At 38.3% G+C, this 16,257-nt stretch overlaps 1 protein-coding gene across 4 annotated transcripts in view; it reads right to left on the bottom strand.

The window, feature by feature from the left end:
* Positions 1–5,397: 5,397 nt before the first annotated feature.
* Positions 5,398–16,257, bottom strand: part of SORCS2 (sortilin related VPS10 domain containing receptor 2) — a 525,884-nt gene continuing 515,024 nt past the window's right edge. For all 4 annotated transcript variants that reach the window (XM_015625588.2, XM_015625587.2, XM_015625589.2 and 1 more), the window contains one exon: positions 5,398–15,942. In XM_015625588.2, coding sequence (XP_015481074.1) covers positions 15,878–15,942 — 65 coding nt within the window. In that variant the 3' untranslated portion in view covers positions 5,398–15,877. The remainder of the gene's footprint in view (positions 15,943–16,257) is intronic.

The raw sequence follows: 16,257 nt of genomic DNA, 5'->3' as shown, positions 1-16,257 counted from the left end.
TGCACACAGGGCCCCCATAGTGCACACTGGGCCCCCATAGTGTACCCTGGGCCCCCATGGTGCACACTGGGCCTCCATAGTGAACCCAGGACCCCCATAGTGCACACAGGGCCCCCATGGTGCACACTGGGCCCACATAGTGTACCCTGGGCCCCCATAGTGAACCCAGGACCCCCATAGTGTACCCTGGGCCCCCATAATGCACACAGGGCCCCCATGGTGCACACTGGGCCCACATAGTGCACACTGGACCCCCATAGTGCCTGCTGCACAGGGGCTGCCACCTGGAATAAACATCTCCCACTCCTCCAGGAAAGGCTGCACAAAGGCACCGCTGCTTTAGTCTATTCCATATAACAGCCAAGGTTTTGAAAGGAGGAAACCAAAAAGCTTGGGAAATAACCTCTCTATAGACCACTCTCAGTGCTGTGAAATGTACTCTGTTGCCTTGAATAGCACTATTGCTGCACAATTTTTTATAAAGAGCGACAGAGCTTGTATTTTCACTGTTTTTAGATTTCAGGTTCACCAGGCAAACTCAGCCATAGAGCAGCATGACTTTTGTTTCAAAGGAAAACTTTTGTATTTTTAACCATTTCTATGTCTTCTATGAAAATGTTACACTTATGCTTCCTCACCAAATGCCTGTTACTGTACCAGGTGCATTTTAAAATTTTGTTTGTTTGTTTGTTTTTTAATGGGTGATGCTTTCGTTTTTATAAAACCCCAGCTCACAACTTTGGGGGATGAAGGTGTTTTTTTAATGAGATGATTGTGGCAATTTGATTTTTTAAATGGAGAATATTAATTTAGTATCAAATTTTGTTAGACACTTTCAAATTAATTGGCCCAGGGTGTATGGTGTATGATACTGTTCTCATATTAAGAATGTAATTATTTCCTTATTGTATTTTTTAAGAAACAAAATCATATTTAAAAAAAAATCTCTGTGAAAAGAAGCATGATAGAAACATGAAAAAAAAGGTTTTGTTTTATTTTTGTTATTGGATATGTTGGCAGTGCCCATTGTAATTGATTGTAAATATAGCCTTTCTACTGTATTTCTCAGTGTATTTAAGTTTTTTTGACACACATTCATGGACATTTCTGTTTAAAAAAAAAACAAAAGTCCAGAACAGACCCACCTTCAAATGTGTGTCTTAGTAGCTTCAATTAACTTTATGCCTTTCTAGTTTATTCTTCAGAAAGTCTTGCGAAGTGTGAAAAAAGACTGGCACCTGGTAGGTGCGACAGATCCGAGACCATTATTAATAAATTTACCTGTCAAAAAATGGATTTGCTTTGTTTTTTCTTGATGTTTGTCAGTTCAAGAAGCACCTTAAGGTGCTGAGATGGCACCTTAGCAGGTCTCCCACAATAGCTGGCCTCAACTGAGAACCATTCTCCTGAGCCAGTCAGTTGAAAAGTGTTTGGACATTATCATGAGTATTTTTGGTATTAGTTGCATCCCCAATTTAACTGAGTGTTGATCTCCTGCAACTTGAATGCAGCCTAAGGACTCACTTGGCAAAGGAAATGTGGAATTTGATGTATTGAGAGCTCATAGCAGCACTTCCCATTTGCCTGTTGCAACTGCACCAATTTGCTTAGATGTCAATTCCACTAATAAATTATGCAATATGTAAAACATTAAAAATTACCCCTAAGAAATGAAAGTGGATTTCAATTAAACAGAGCTTATTATCAGGCTACTTAAAGATGAATGTAGCAATTTCTTACAGATGACTGACAGATGAGATTGAGAAGTGTTAAGCTGTAATTACTCCTTGATGCTTTTCCTAGATTTTGCTCTTGCTCCTGTTACACCACAATTATTACCAAATTTGTAAAGTAGAAAGCTTCAGTAGAATATACATTTCATTTTCCCAAACTGAGGGAAGCAACATTCTGAAGCAGTTAATTGGTTTCTTTTCTATAGTTATGGCCTCCAAGATCATAGTGGATTTATAATACGTAGGTACCATGTACTGCACAGTAACAACAATTAAAGACAGAAAATTAAATGAAAACAAACAAAAATTAACCTAAAAATACAACAAAAAAAATTAAAGAAAAATAAACCTGCCTTAATCCTGTGGTGTAAAATGCAACAAGTATCTGTAGGTTCTGTCTGATTCACAAAACTTGCAGAAGCAAATGGCAAGAAAAAGCAACCCACCTGCATTGCTGGTGTCTCATCTGCCTTTGGACCTATGCAACATTATCCAAAGTCTGAGCACTGACTGCCATAAATAGATAAACTCTGTGAGTGATGATAGAAAGGGCACAGCAATTCCTCCAGATGAGGAAAAATCCTATTCATATTGCAATGAAGTTCAAGGGAAAAACAAAGATAAGGTCATTCCAGTGTGAAAAAAAAAAAAATCTTGAGGAGGGGACTGTGTTAACAGGTTATAAAAATGGGGAAACAAAATACTGCCTGCCACTAACAGAACAAACACTGAAGTTATCAAAATTAATGATCAAAACAACTGTCTAATTCAGCTACAGAACTCATCACAGAATTTTATTGATGCTAAAAGCTTGTATGGGTTCATAAACAATAAACAAAATTTGTGGCAGAAAGTAATTACTTAAAGCTATCAAACACAAAGCTCCTTGCTTCAAAGCAGAAAAGTCCAGCTCCAGGGAGGCTGGAAGTGTGTTCTGTTTAAGTGTCCTTGTGTGCTTTCCCCTGCTCCCCCAACATACTGCTACTGAGAAATAAAGCTGTTTTCTTTCACAGAAAAATACATTTTTTTTCACACCCGTGGTTACAAAAACATTCCCTTCTATAAAGCACTGTATCATATTTTTTTTCAATTTTACTTCTAAAGCAAGCATCTCTCTTTTAAGATCAAGGCAGTGCAAAATTATTCCTTCACAATTTATTAGGTAACAAAAAAATTAAATTTTATCAAGGGTATTTCTCATCAGTAGTCTGATTACAAGGGCATAATTTTCCTATTAGATTTTGTAGAACCAGTAGAATTACAGCTACATGGTCCTAAGCTGAACATAAGCTTAATTCCTGGTCTAATTACTAAGTTTTAAATAGACTGTTAATTTACTCACTGAATTATTCCTTAGATTTATTACTTTTTTAGCCTGTTTTTTGGCATGTACTGCTGATTTTCAATTTATTTTTTGAGATCAGCTTTTGGTATGATGCTGTAATGGCAAGAATGGATCCTTTTATCACTTTCAAAATACCCTGTGCAGCATTTGTACTATTTTGCTTCAGCTTTTGAAAACCATGAGGGTCAGAGTACAGTAGCATTTTCTGCACAGCAGCTGGATCCATGAGAAAGCAAAACATCTTTCAAGGCATAAATCACAAAAAGAAAAAAAAATTGAAAATAAATCAGTGTCTTAATGGAAAACAGGAAAAAATACTGGCTGTTGTTTATGCCTCAGAAGTTTTATTATAGAGACATGACTTATGATGATGTTGAAACCATTAAGCTTCAAAATAGTATAGTAATTAATATGACTTTGATGATGACAGCAAAGGAAACAGAAGTGATTATTCTTTCCATGGAAATCAGTTTCTGAAGTAAAGTAGCCCTTCAGGTTAAATATTAGCAAATTTTATTTGGTATCATTTATGGGAACAGCTTGGCTGTGTCTGTTCTCGCTCCTGACCTTCCAGATCAGGAGCTTTCCTTGGAAAGAACTATTGGAACATCATTAAAAATAAGAGACTTTAGAATTTCTTTGTGTTTTTCTTTTATTTATATCACAGTACTAAATTTGGAAAATGAGATGTCATTTGAGATTCATCAGTCTGCTGTTGTTTATCTCTAATAAACTGCAGTTTAAAGTTTCAGCTAACCACAATATAGGATTAGAGAACTTAAAATGACAAATAGCAATGTTTCCTAGCTGAGCTACACAAGTAGGAGAAGCCTCAAGCTTCATTCCTGCACCCAGCCTCACACCAAGCATGGTGTGCCACAGGGTAGGGTCAGACTGGCCACACCACAACATTCCTCCAGCTGCCAGCTCCTTCAGCAGGCACCATGAGAAAGTGCTGAACTAGGGCAGACTGGGAAAATGCAGTTTAATCTTGTCTGAATTATTTTTCCTCTTAGTTACCCATCTTTAGATCTTCAAAATACAGCCACTCTGTGAACAAATAATCCATTTGTGGTCCTATTAAAACTTCATTGCAGTCTATAAAATTTGTATAGCTAATTTAAAAATGGGAAGATAATAATTCATGTTGCTGCTTTATTCCAGTATGAGGTTTAATAAGACTTCACATTGCTCATCCAGAACCTCAACAACTAGCAACACCTCTGTTCCTCCCTGTTGTGGGCACCAGGCAGTGAAAAGAACCATCAGGCTTTTTTTTTCTACCAGTGTCAGACTTTCCATGGCAAGGCACCAAGCTACACAGCAGCAACCACCTCTCAGCAAACCATAAACTCTATTCCAGCCTGAAATATGAACTACACCAAAAGTAGCTCATCTCTAAACTCTGAAGCAGGAAGGAATGCCCAGTCTAGGGATTCAAGGCATATTCTGACTTCAGCAATTCAGTGACCTTTGCAAAGACAGAGAGCACTTGTCAGGTAGGACCAGTAGGAGAAAATCTTTGGGACATTAAGTCCAAGACTTAATAGAAACACACTATATAATTTTGCATTCAATTTCCAAAGACTGTAGGCAGAGTGAAAGAAATATCATATGCAATAGCCGGGCATGTTCAATGGGCATAATTCTGAGGATTTTGGTTTTCCCACCTTTGTATATGATTGAATACAGTTTATAGCTCAGTTTTATTTTTAGTCAGGGCCTGGTCCTTGCACACAGCTACATCCAGCTTAAAGGCTAATTTTGACTTGCAGTCCCCTCAATTTTGCAAGGAGAATGCAGCTTCTACAGCACAGGCAACTCGTCAGGAAAACAATGGTATAAAGGAAGGGCAATTAATAAAAAAAAATAGATTGGAAAAAAGGCAGAGGAAGGGCAGAACACACTTTTGCTCTGTTCATGGTGCTCAATCGTAGGGAGATCAAAGCTGAGGCCCACGGAATTCTTTAGCTAGACAGAAATACTCAGCCTCTGATTCAGTGACTTCTAGAACAGCAGCTGCACAGCTTCTGTCTCACCACAGGATGTCAGCCTCCACCAGCTACACTGCAGCAACAGCTCCCAGGGAAAAGGAGAAAGGATTTTTCCCTTTTTCCCTAGGAATGGAGTCGAGCTGCAGTGGAGGATGAAGTGGAGTGGCTAAAGAGGACGAGAATGAAGGTTTGCTGCAGCCTTTGAGCTCAGTGTTGCTGAGTTGAGTAGTTTGCTGCTGAATACAGACACACAAACTCTTGGGACTGGTAAAACTGTTTCCCCTTCACAACCCCCATGAAAAGCTTCAAAAGAAAAACAAAGCAATTAATATTTAGAACCAAATTTTATTAAAGAAAAACCTGGAGTGCAGGTTCTCAGGACAAATGCATACCTTTGGATGCAGTGGAGTACACAGGTACGTATACAGTAGTTTGCCTGCTACATGTTTGGAAGCTGAAAGAGACCGTGATAATCTGTACTGCACAGTTCATCACCACTGTTAAAAGTTGCCAAAAACTTGCTTGTGGGTTGCTAACAGATACTTGGTTATGTGTGTGCACTACATATTGCACAAGACTTCTCGATTAAGCTATTACTTGTGCAATTGAATCACAGTTAAGTGTTACGTCAAGCATATTCAAACATATATTTGTTTCTTTGTCTCAAAAACAGCACGTCACTACAAAACTGCCATTAAATGTTACATATTTACAAAAATATACAAATAACACTTTTCCCCATTTATGACAATGCACCAATTATGGATTTATTTCATTCTTCACTTGAGCCCTGTTACTGTATACAAAGAAACCTGCTTAAAGTCAAGGTCACCTGAAACAAAAATAGGAGAAGGCATGTTCAGTTTTCACAAATACTAGAGTGTGCAAAGGCAGAAGGAGAGGACTGTGTAGTTGTGTATGTTAAAGGTTGGGGTTGGAGCATTCTGGTGACTGCTAACAACCTTCACATTTAGTGGAATAACCCCTTGGTCAAAAACCTGGTTGGAGACAGTTTAAGCATTTGCTGACCAAGCAGTCATAAGCAGTTAAAAAATTCAGTTCTACCTTGGTTGTAATTAATTTCATCTATCCAAAGAACTCTCATGCTAGCAGTGGAAATAAAAATTATGGTGAAAATCAGTTAGTAACCTGTGTAAGTACAGCTGCCTTGAGAAGAAAACTGATTTTAACTTGCAGTTGCTTTTCAAATTCACCAGGGATAAATTCTTCTCTATCACAAAGCTGAACTGATAATGTTTGTGGAACTGCATGGCCATAAATTAGGGTAGAATTTGGCGCTGTAATGTAAAATAAACAGTGTTCCACATTAACATCAGGGTAGCGAGACACGCTTTGTCTTCACAAGATATATGTCTAGTTTTTATTTTATAGGTTGTCATATACTTACCAAGAGCTGCAGCTCTAATTATCAAAAAAAAATACTATTTAGGCTTGATTTAATTACCATTTTTTTTCTCCTTTTGTTTTCATGGGTAATGCCAGCAAAATCTATATTTATCTGTCTGTATATAGATTAAGAGATTTTGCACCCACCTGTGCTGGAACAGCCACAGATGCACTGTAAATAAGCCAGTTTCCATCCTTTACTCTTAAAAAGGAAAATTCTCCCATTCCAACTGTCATCTCTCCAAAAATTCCTCCAATCTAGGATGAAGCAATATTCCTAGTGCTGCTTCATAAATACAGAGCAATTATACCAATTTCATTTCAGTGATGAAGGGCAATACCTGAAGCCTCCTAAACCCACTTTTGCAATGCACTAGGGTGGTATTGTTTAAAAGCACCTTCTGCAAAGAAATCTATCAAAGTTTAATGGAGAGGTAAATCACAGGTGCTGTACATACTTGTAGATATAAGTGGTAAGTGAAACATAAAAAGTGGAAGCTTCCCAAAGCACTCTGCCAGATGATTAACTTCCCCACCCTCTTCCAGTCTGCTTTTCCTCTGCAAACTTCTCGGATTTATTTTTCCTCAGCCACGCGGAAGAGGATGAAAATTAGATAATCACCTTTTAACATCAATGCGGTTTATTGGCAGAATGACAATGACAGAAAAGCAACTCAGAGAAGACTGTGATCAAGAGAGGAGAATTCAAGTATACTTCTCCATTTGATTGTGTTTTCCCTCCAGAGCCTTCTGCACTGCAGCAAGCACAACCCATGACTTTACACCCATGAGGAAATAAATCACAGCCTGTCAGTGACAAATGAAAAAAAGGATCTGTACTCAAAGGCCTGGTGTGTATATGAAATGGAGGAACTCTCTGTTCCTAAAATTAAAATTTCTAGTCACATGTTCAGTAAACTCCAGTCACTGGTGTGTACCCTGAGGAATACTATACCAGCTCCATTCATCTTCTTTAAACATTATAAAATTACAGCTCATAGAGGCATTCTAGCAAATTACATTTAAACAGTATAAATGCAAGACACAGACTCTATAAAATAATTTTTTTTCCCTTGTCTCCTAGCTCAGTGCTGTGCTAGGGAGGAACACCATTAGCAAATGACCCACAGTCATCTGGAGCACACATACAGGCATCTTGGCTCCTAAAGCAACATCTTTTCCATGCACCTCAGGTGGGATGCTGCTGCAAGTCAGATCTGTCATAAATTAAAGGCAGAGATGGTGATAATTTTGCATGTTCCTCCTGCTGCATCAATTTAGATTCATGGTTTAAAGTCTCTGCATGCAACAAACAAAATAAAATAGTTGCCATTACAAATTAAAATAAGCTTCAAGACTTAGGCAAAGCAAAATCAACAACATGTGGTAAAATCATACACACTGGTAACGCTGACTTTCCCCCTGCTTTTCCTTGTCCTGTTTAGTCCTGTGCTCCCCTCCCTCCCACATCTCTCTCACACTCCCTAAGACAGGCTGTACCCTTCCAAGATACCGCTGAGCTTCTCAATGATCTTACTCCCATTAAGTTCTCCAAGCTCTTCCAGCATGATGTTTCTGCCAAATCTATCCGGTGACTTTGCTTAAAGTTATATTTTATGGAACTTGAATCCAGGCCATTTTCCCCGGCCTCTAGGAAAGGTTCCTTACAGACCCATTCCATAAACCTGTCAAGTGAAATTGCTCCCGACCCTCTATTAACAAAGAATTCTCTTTACTTCACCTAGTCTTCAGCTTTGGCTGTAACAATATCTCTAAAAGGCTGTGTCTGAGCTTGGGTTTCAGCATTTCCCATACTGAAATATAAATGCAGCCCAGTGGTCTGGCAAGGTGTCTCTGCCCAACCTCGCTGCAATTCCTGACAGAATGCAAGGCTGGCAAAGCAAGCCAGCCCTTGCTGTACTCCAGGAAAGACATGGGAACACCACGTCTCAGCCTGTAACCCAAAAGGAGACAGAGGAAGATATTTGGGTGCTAACAGATGACCATCTCTGCCAATTAAATATATAATTTCACTACAGACCAATGGCAAAATCAATATATACACTGGTGAGAGAGGAAATGCTGGTTTTTATTCTTTCAGGGAGTATAATACTCATCCACATCTCAAACTAGAAGCATGTGGTCTCTGGGACGAACATCTGAGAAAAGTTCTTGAAAGGCAAAAAGATAAAGAGTTCCGGAAAGATTTAGAGAAAATGAGAGCCAAAATTAAAGCTGAAAGGATTAAAAGATACTAAAGTGGGAAAGAAACAGGAAGGATGGACTGCAGTGACACAAAGCACAGGGAACCTCAGACAATACAGCAGAGCTTAGAGGAGAGGCAGGAATGGGGAAGAGATTGTGATTCTTCTCGCTAGAGATTGTGATTCTTCTCACTATCAATAGGGTCACAGTAGGGTGCATATCCAAATAAAAACACAGACAGTAACATAAAGCAGAACAAAAAGCAGGGAAGAAAAAGTGAACTGTAGAGAACTGTAGTCGTCTGGAAAAGCCAGGCAAATGAAAGAGAACAAAAGGACTACAAAAGAAGGGGTGGGAGGAAAAGGAGGAGAAACAGAAAAGAGTGGAAAATTGGGATTTTTTTTTTCCTATGGTTTCACAAGTTACTTGGCAAATATTTGGAAACATGAAACAATGCAGGTGACTTCATGAACAGTTACTTTGCTACTTCAGCATCTCCAAAGATTAACCCCAAAGAGAGGAGTGTATTCATGAGTAAATGGAGCCAGTGAATTTGGCAATTCCCTCAGCATCTTGTTTATAAAGATATTCTGTAATTTTAGCCATTTAAAGGCCCTAATGTGAACCTGAAACATACAGGTGGTGTATTACAATATTCTCCTTTGGACTAGTTTTACCATTTGTAAACTGCCTACGTGCATGTCACTGATGTTTGGGGTTATGCTTCTGCACAGTCCTTTCCATTCAAAATCCGTAACAAGAATATCTCAAAAGCCACATGGATTCAAAAGCCTGTTGTTTTCTTGTATGAGTTGTTCTCATTAAAAAGTATCTTTTTCACCATCTCAGAAAGATTTCCTTTTAAAACTCTTTTAATCAATAAGCAGTGTGAATTAATACTTTTTCTAAAAAGCGGCTAAGCCAATTCATTTGCTTTGATCTGCCAGAGATCACTGTCAGTAAGAACTAAATATAAGTATCAAAAGCTGGCTAAAATTAGCAACAAATAACATAGAAATATAAGACATGCTAAGAAAGTTATTCGGAATGCCTGGCCTTCCTGGTGATTAATATACTCTTTATATCCTTAAAAATACGTGCAAAAAAGGCATTATTTAAGCAGTGCCAGGTACTGCTGTTTGTATTATTGCTGCTTAACAGGGCTTTATGTCCACTGTATTGCAAGTAAGCAGAGTAGAGATGCAAATTTTACAGAAACTCAGAAATCAAGGCTGATTAAGACAGATGAAGCTTGTGGGAAATGGAAGTGTTGCAAGAAAAAAAATATTAAGCAAAATTACTTGTGTAAGAATGCACTTCCTTTAAGGGCTAGTAAATGTTGCTTCTGAAAGCAAATCAATCTGGAAGGAGAGAGAGGCAAAGAGTTTGCAATTAAGAGTAGGTATTTTTAGAGATACTATTAAAAAGTATTTAGTGTAAACCATAACAGCTCTTTGATAAGGATTTTTTTCACACAGCTCTGTCGTATTTCAGAGTACATATTTCTAAGCCTTCCAGAATTTCTTATGTCAGATACTGTCTTACAGAAGATCATCTCAGCTACCAGCATATAAACTAGCTGGAAACAGTATTGCTGACAAGCTTCACATAAGGACAAAAAGGGATGAAAAGAATGGAAGTCAAACATGGCTCCACAATTCATAGTTTAAGTAATTTGCTACTTCATTTAACAGGAGGAAATAATCTGGGGGTGAAGACTTGCAGAAATGAGATCTCATATTAAAAATCATGAAACCAACTTCCAGTATGTATCAATTTCAATGGAAAAACATTCCAAGATGATGCATTCTTTAGCCTCCAGAGCAGCCTGAAGAACTGTCACAAGTTCTTCTTTCCCCAGTAATATGCATCCTCTCTGCTTATGCAACACACTTGAAAAGAAGGAACAAACAAGAACTTTGTCTGCATGACATTCCCATCCAGATTTGGGAAATGAGCTGTTCTAGGTGTCTTCTGCACCCCCTCCAGTCTGAATGTGTACAGACAAGTGGAGGCAGTGCTGCCGAGGTGATCAGTTGGGTAGAAGGGCTGGCTTGGGACAGAAGGTTAAAAATTTCAGAGGACACAGCTTCACATTTCCCAAAGACTTCAGGGCTAGGCTATTAATTGCAAAAACTAACTGGGGGTCTGAGTTATTTGTCACTTTGATGATTATAGTCTAAAAACAAGTAAAAAAACATTACAGGAATAAAAATGCATTTAAATGGCACTGAGAGGGAAAATGCTAAGATACTGAAATACAGAACATGAAAATACAAACTTAACATTAAGAAAACTATCTGAGCAAACCTTACTTATAGTCAATTAAATGCCATTCTAATGAAAGTTTTAGGTTTTCTCAGACTAGTACTGGCTGTGTGCCAGTCTCCTGAAGAAAGCTGTAGAAGCAATGTACAACTGGGACCAAAACAGAGAAAATGAGCCAGGAAGCAGCTTTTTGGATGGACTTAAAGAACAAAATAAAATTTTGCATCTCAAAAATCAAGATTTATAAAGGTAAATGCTTATAAATTTTGTCCTGGTAGAAATCCAATATTTTGAGAGAAATGGGCGCTTACTTTCATCTAAAATGCTGAAATAAAAATGAATATGGAAACAGTACAGTGGTATCAATCAATATACAATAACACAACTATAATAACTCCAACTAGCAGGGACTGTGCAATGAAATAAAGTGTTTACTCTCTCTTTTCCCCCAAAGTCTCATTAATGAAAAATTAAAAAACATTTTTAATAGGAAACAGGAAAAATCTATGACTGAAATTGTCATCGATTCTATCTACTTAGAAACATCGACTTGAAATAACACTGGAAATTCAAAACTTATCAGAACCTCTGGTTCATCATCAAAAAGTTACTGCAACCAAATGCATGTATTTAATTTCTTATAAAGATTTTCTTTTCCCCACACATTTCTTTGAGCATGTATTTGTGTAAAGAGGATGGAAATTACTGCAGTTCCATTGACCTCCACTAAAGATACAGGATACAGTGAGAGTCTCCCCACTAGAAGAAGGTCTCGTTGCACTGAAAACACAGCTAACCATGATAAGCATGTCACATGAAACATGCTTGGCACAGAAACTATAATGGTAAAGCACTGATTTGTCTTTGTCTACAGGACAGTTAGTTAACAAATCATCTACTTTATAAGAATAAACAACTTACTCCTCATTACTCATCACTGAAAGAAGAAAACTCATCAAGAAGGATGGACTTCAATGAGAATATCATAGAAGAGTTCCAAGAAATTGGATGTGAATTGTGGATAACAACAACATCTCACCTCAGGCTGGTACTTTCTATTTCTTCACAGCCATTTCCACCACCCTCTTCAACAGAGTATAAAAATATACACTGGTTTATATTGCTTATATTATTGAAAAATTAATTAAAATTGTGTGCATTTTCCTTAAATGTCCTCTGAGCATTTCTGAGTACTTTATATGGACAGGCTGTTCCAAAGCCATATAAAACATTCAATGTCAAAAGAGAAAGCAAAGATAACAGCTGTAAATCTTGATGGCTCTGTTAGAATGCTTCAGATCATACTGCTTGGAGCACTCTGAAAGTGCAGAGTACAGAGTGTTTTTGAAACTGCAAATACATCACATTTTAAGAAGACCAAAAGAGGCCAATGAGGCCAGTACACTGCCAGGTTCTTTTGGATTCAGTATAGTTCAATATCAGTGCTGATAAATATCACTGTACCCATTTTTATAAGGTTTTTGATCAAACAACAATGCAGAGGAGTTGACAATACTAGTGTGTAACAGCAAAATCACAGCCAATGTTGCAGTGCTACCACATAACATTATGTTCCAATAGCAATGTTTAAATAAAATTACCTTTTTTTTTTTTTTTAGTTTTTTACCAGTTATGAACCTTTTTTGGATTATGTATTTTTACATTTATACATAACTGCAGCTGGTTTTAGTAGAGAACTTTTAAGAACAGTGATAATTACAAGTAAAACAAAGAAAGTTAAACCATTAATAACTTATGCCCACAAAATTCTTTTGCTCTCATGATCCTGAACAAACAGTAATTAATTTAGCCTCACAATACCCCTGTGAGGTAGGTAATTATTATCAGCCCCATTTTATAAGTGGGGAAACTGTAGCACATACAAGGGAAGTAACTTTCTCAAAGTCTAGAATCCAGGTATCTGACTGTCATCCTCTGTTTCTTAGCCACCACATACCCCTTCCCCACTAAAAAAAAACTTAACTAAAATATGTACAAATACTGCATGTGTGCATGCACACATGTGTGACTAGCACTTGTGCATAGAAGCAACTCCGTGTTTCTGAATACTCAGAATATGTATCAGGATTTTAGATACATATAAAGGATAAAGAGCTAAGATATCATGGATGTAGTTCAAGAGATTTGAGAACTAGTACTACTGAGTCTTTTCATTTACAGATAAACCAAGACACCATGAATGAGAAAATGGTAATAGTATTTTCTCAGTTTTAAAATAATTCATTTTAAAGTTATTATGAGGAAATCAAAGGCTTCCTTTATTATCTGCTGGGTATTATTAATACAGTTATGGAAATACCAACATGTCTTTAGAAAACAGTGTTTTTAAGACATGACAAACCAACCTCACAGGAGTTCTGCATGAATCAAATTAATAAGCATCAGAAAAAATTATTACAAGCACTACATTGTGCTAAGTGTTAATTAGAGTACCAAGCAGTTAAATATTCTACCGTGTTCCAAAAGACTCCTGTGATCAGAGACACAAATCACCCTGAATTAAATGTATAAAAGTAGCTGTTAAAGCATAAATTAGGTGTGTGACCTAGTTCCAACACAGTCCTTTACCAATCAGACTAACCATGTGAGAACAACCCCAAGCTGGAGCTTCCATCCCATTCCTTATCCATGAAGCTGGTTTGCCACTCTCCTGCCCTATACAAAAAACCTGTTTTAGATTTATTTCACAGGAACAAGTAAGATGTTTGCAATGTTATTTTATTCTCTGCTCCAGCTCCTTTCCACTAGAAAAAGCAAGAGCTGGTGAGGAGGGAAAGCCCCTGGTGCAATGATCCCAAGAGTTTCCAATTCACAGCATGTTTTGTATATGCACTTCTCTTCAAGAAACCCAGACTCAGATACATTTAAGACCTTGGATTTCCACAGTCTGGCACACAACAGTCAGCCAGGGCATTGCTTCTCTGTTAACAAGTTTACATGGCACTATACAACTAAATAGGCAGAAATTTTAGAACAGTTTTTGTAATTATTTTCCTGAGCGGTTTGCAAGTGCTTTTCAGAATCTTCATTCTAACTTTCCACCTATTTCCTTACAGTAAATTTATAATCTAGATTTTCTTGTGCTTTACACATACATCCTATGGGGTTCGTGAGAGCCTACAGTACTACACTGAATTACTACATCCCAGTCCGCTGCATTTGATGATAATATGCTCTATATTAACAGCTACATGGAAAAATGATTCCAATGCATACACTGATTTTAAGACAGTTCTTTCCTATTTGACTAGCATTCATTATTTTCTGTTTGCATATTCTGGACGATGCACTACCTGTATCCTTCTTAAACAGGGTGGTGTGTGAGCTTGTCACTAGCATCAGTATGACATTCAGCGAGTACAGAGTTATTTATCCTCTATCAAAGGCAAAAAGTGAAGAGATTATATAGGTTTCTGAGAGAAGCATCCTAATCCCAGGCAGCTGTGACACACAGGATGCCAGACATTTAAACTACCACACCACACTTGTCTTCCTACATGGCTAAAATAAACCACAGAGAAAAGACAAGAGGAGTGTGGATTCACTGCAATGCCATTCCCTAGGGAGGCAGAGGTTGAGACGAGGAAACTCTGACCCGACTGACAAAACTGGGATTAGGACACAAGGACCCGACTCACAAGCCCTTCTGCAGGCAGCTCCTCCAGAAGCCCTTCCCCTGCCCTCCCTGCAGACAAAGGGGCCAGTGGTGGTAGGGACTGAGAGACACCCTGTGCTGATGGGAAGGAAACAGGAAGCCTAAATCCCTTCCCATCATCCCCATGACCCTTTGGATTGTCAAACCAACCCAAGCAGAAAAGGTCAGGTTGGGGTTTGCCCACTCTGGCCAGCAAGGGCAAATGCCAGAGGAAATCCCAAACAGGGATGTCGTGGGAAGGAGATGGCAGTGCTACCCAGCCCTTCCCAGAGCAGAATTCTGACCCACCCAGCACAGCTGCCCTTATAGGAAGTTTTTTAAAAAAAAAAAAAACCATACAAAGAAAGCTGCATAAAAGAGGTATTTACACTGTCTGGAAATTTAAAAAGAGACAGGCCACCAGCCTAGGGTTTAACAGGATAACTCATCTGGCAGCTGCCATCATCCTAGAGGGGCTTGCTCAGGAGAAAAGAAAAGAGCAACTAAAATGAATGTCCGCAAGTGAAGGCACCTGGTCTGGAAATAGCATCAAGCTGGTGTTTTTCTTTCACACGTGGTGGGATTGGGGGAGATACTGGTGCTGATAGTTTGTCAGGACTTGCTACACTTACAAGAGAATTATTGTGTATTACGAGATATCCTAATTAACATTTTACTTCCTTCAATCCTCAGAAGGGCCTAAGCCTAAATTTGTTAGATTGTCTCACACATGTTTAAGTTAAGAGCTTGTCTCAACTAGGAGTGCATTTGTCTCTTGCTCAGTCCTTTCCCAGTACAGAAACACTTGGCCTCCTAAAAAAATTGTCACTGTGATCAATCAACCATCTGTTCTGGTCTAGTCACTTGTGTAAAAATCACCTTTTTGGGCTGAAGACTCCCAGCCTTCCACCGAATACTTCAATTAAAAATACAATTAAAAAGTTACAGTCAGTCATTCTAAAAATAAACATAAAGAAACAGAGCATATACAGAAAAGAAATAAGGTGGCATTGAAGGTGCCTAGGGCTACAAATTTGCTACCATAGTTTGAGTTTCAATCGCAATGAGTTCCCAGGCCATAGAGTGAGCACAAGACATGTTATCCTTCGCCCTTGGTAACTGATGATGGATGCTTTTTTTTCCACAGGACTGATAAGAAACCTCCTCTCCATCAGCATTTACAGCCATATTTTCAATTTTGGGACATCACCAGGGAAAAATAAAACGGTACAGAGAAGAGTCTTTTGGTTTTTGTGTTCAGCTGCAAATATCAGCTAACCAGGTAACTGTGCATCTCTCTGGAGTTGATGCTCAAAACCACGCCTGAGTGATTGCCTGGAAAAATACAGAAACAGAAGGCCAACATCAGTGTATTTCAGGTACTCCACAATAAATCCCCCTTTTATTGCAGAGACAAGTAAATTGCATAAGAGAGTGTCTTTATCAAACAACAGGTCAGGTGAAGTTTGGTGCAACAGCTCCATATACCTACAGCACACTTTTGCACAAAGCTTTTGCTCATGGTGGTGGATTTGTGGTGAATTCCTAGGGTTTCTATCCCAGTGACAGCATAAGTTGGTTCTCTTTGTGGCTTATAAAGGTGTAGTTGTCTCGAGGGGTGCAGGTGAGGGAGGAGAATGGAACCTGAGG

Source organism: Parus major, chromosome 4 (genome assembly GCF_001522545.3).
Source record: "Parus major isolate Abel chromosome 4, Parus_major1.1, whole genome shotgun sequence".
Taxonomy (NCBI): domain Eukaryota; kingdom Metazoa; phylum Chordata; class Aves; order Passeriformes; family Paridae; genus Parus; species Parus major.
The sequence above is the reverse complement of the archived record's forward strand: the minus strand, read 5'-3'. Positions and strand labels throughout refer to the sequence as shown.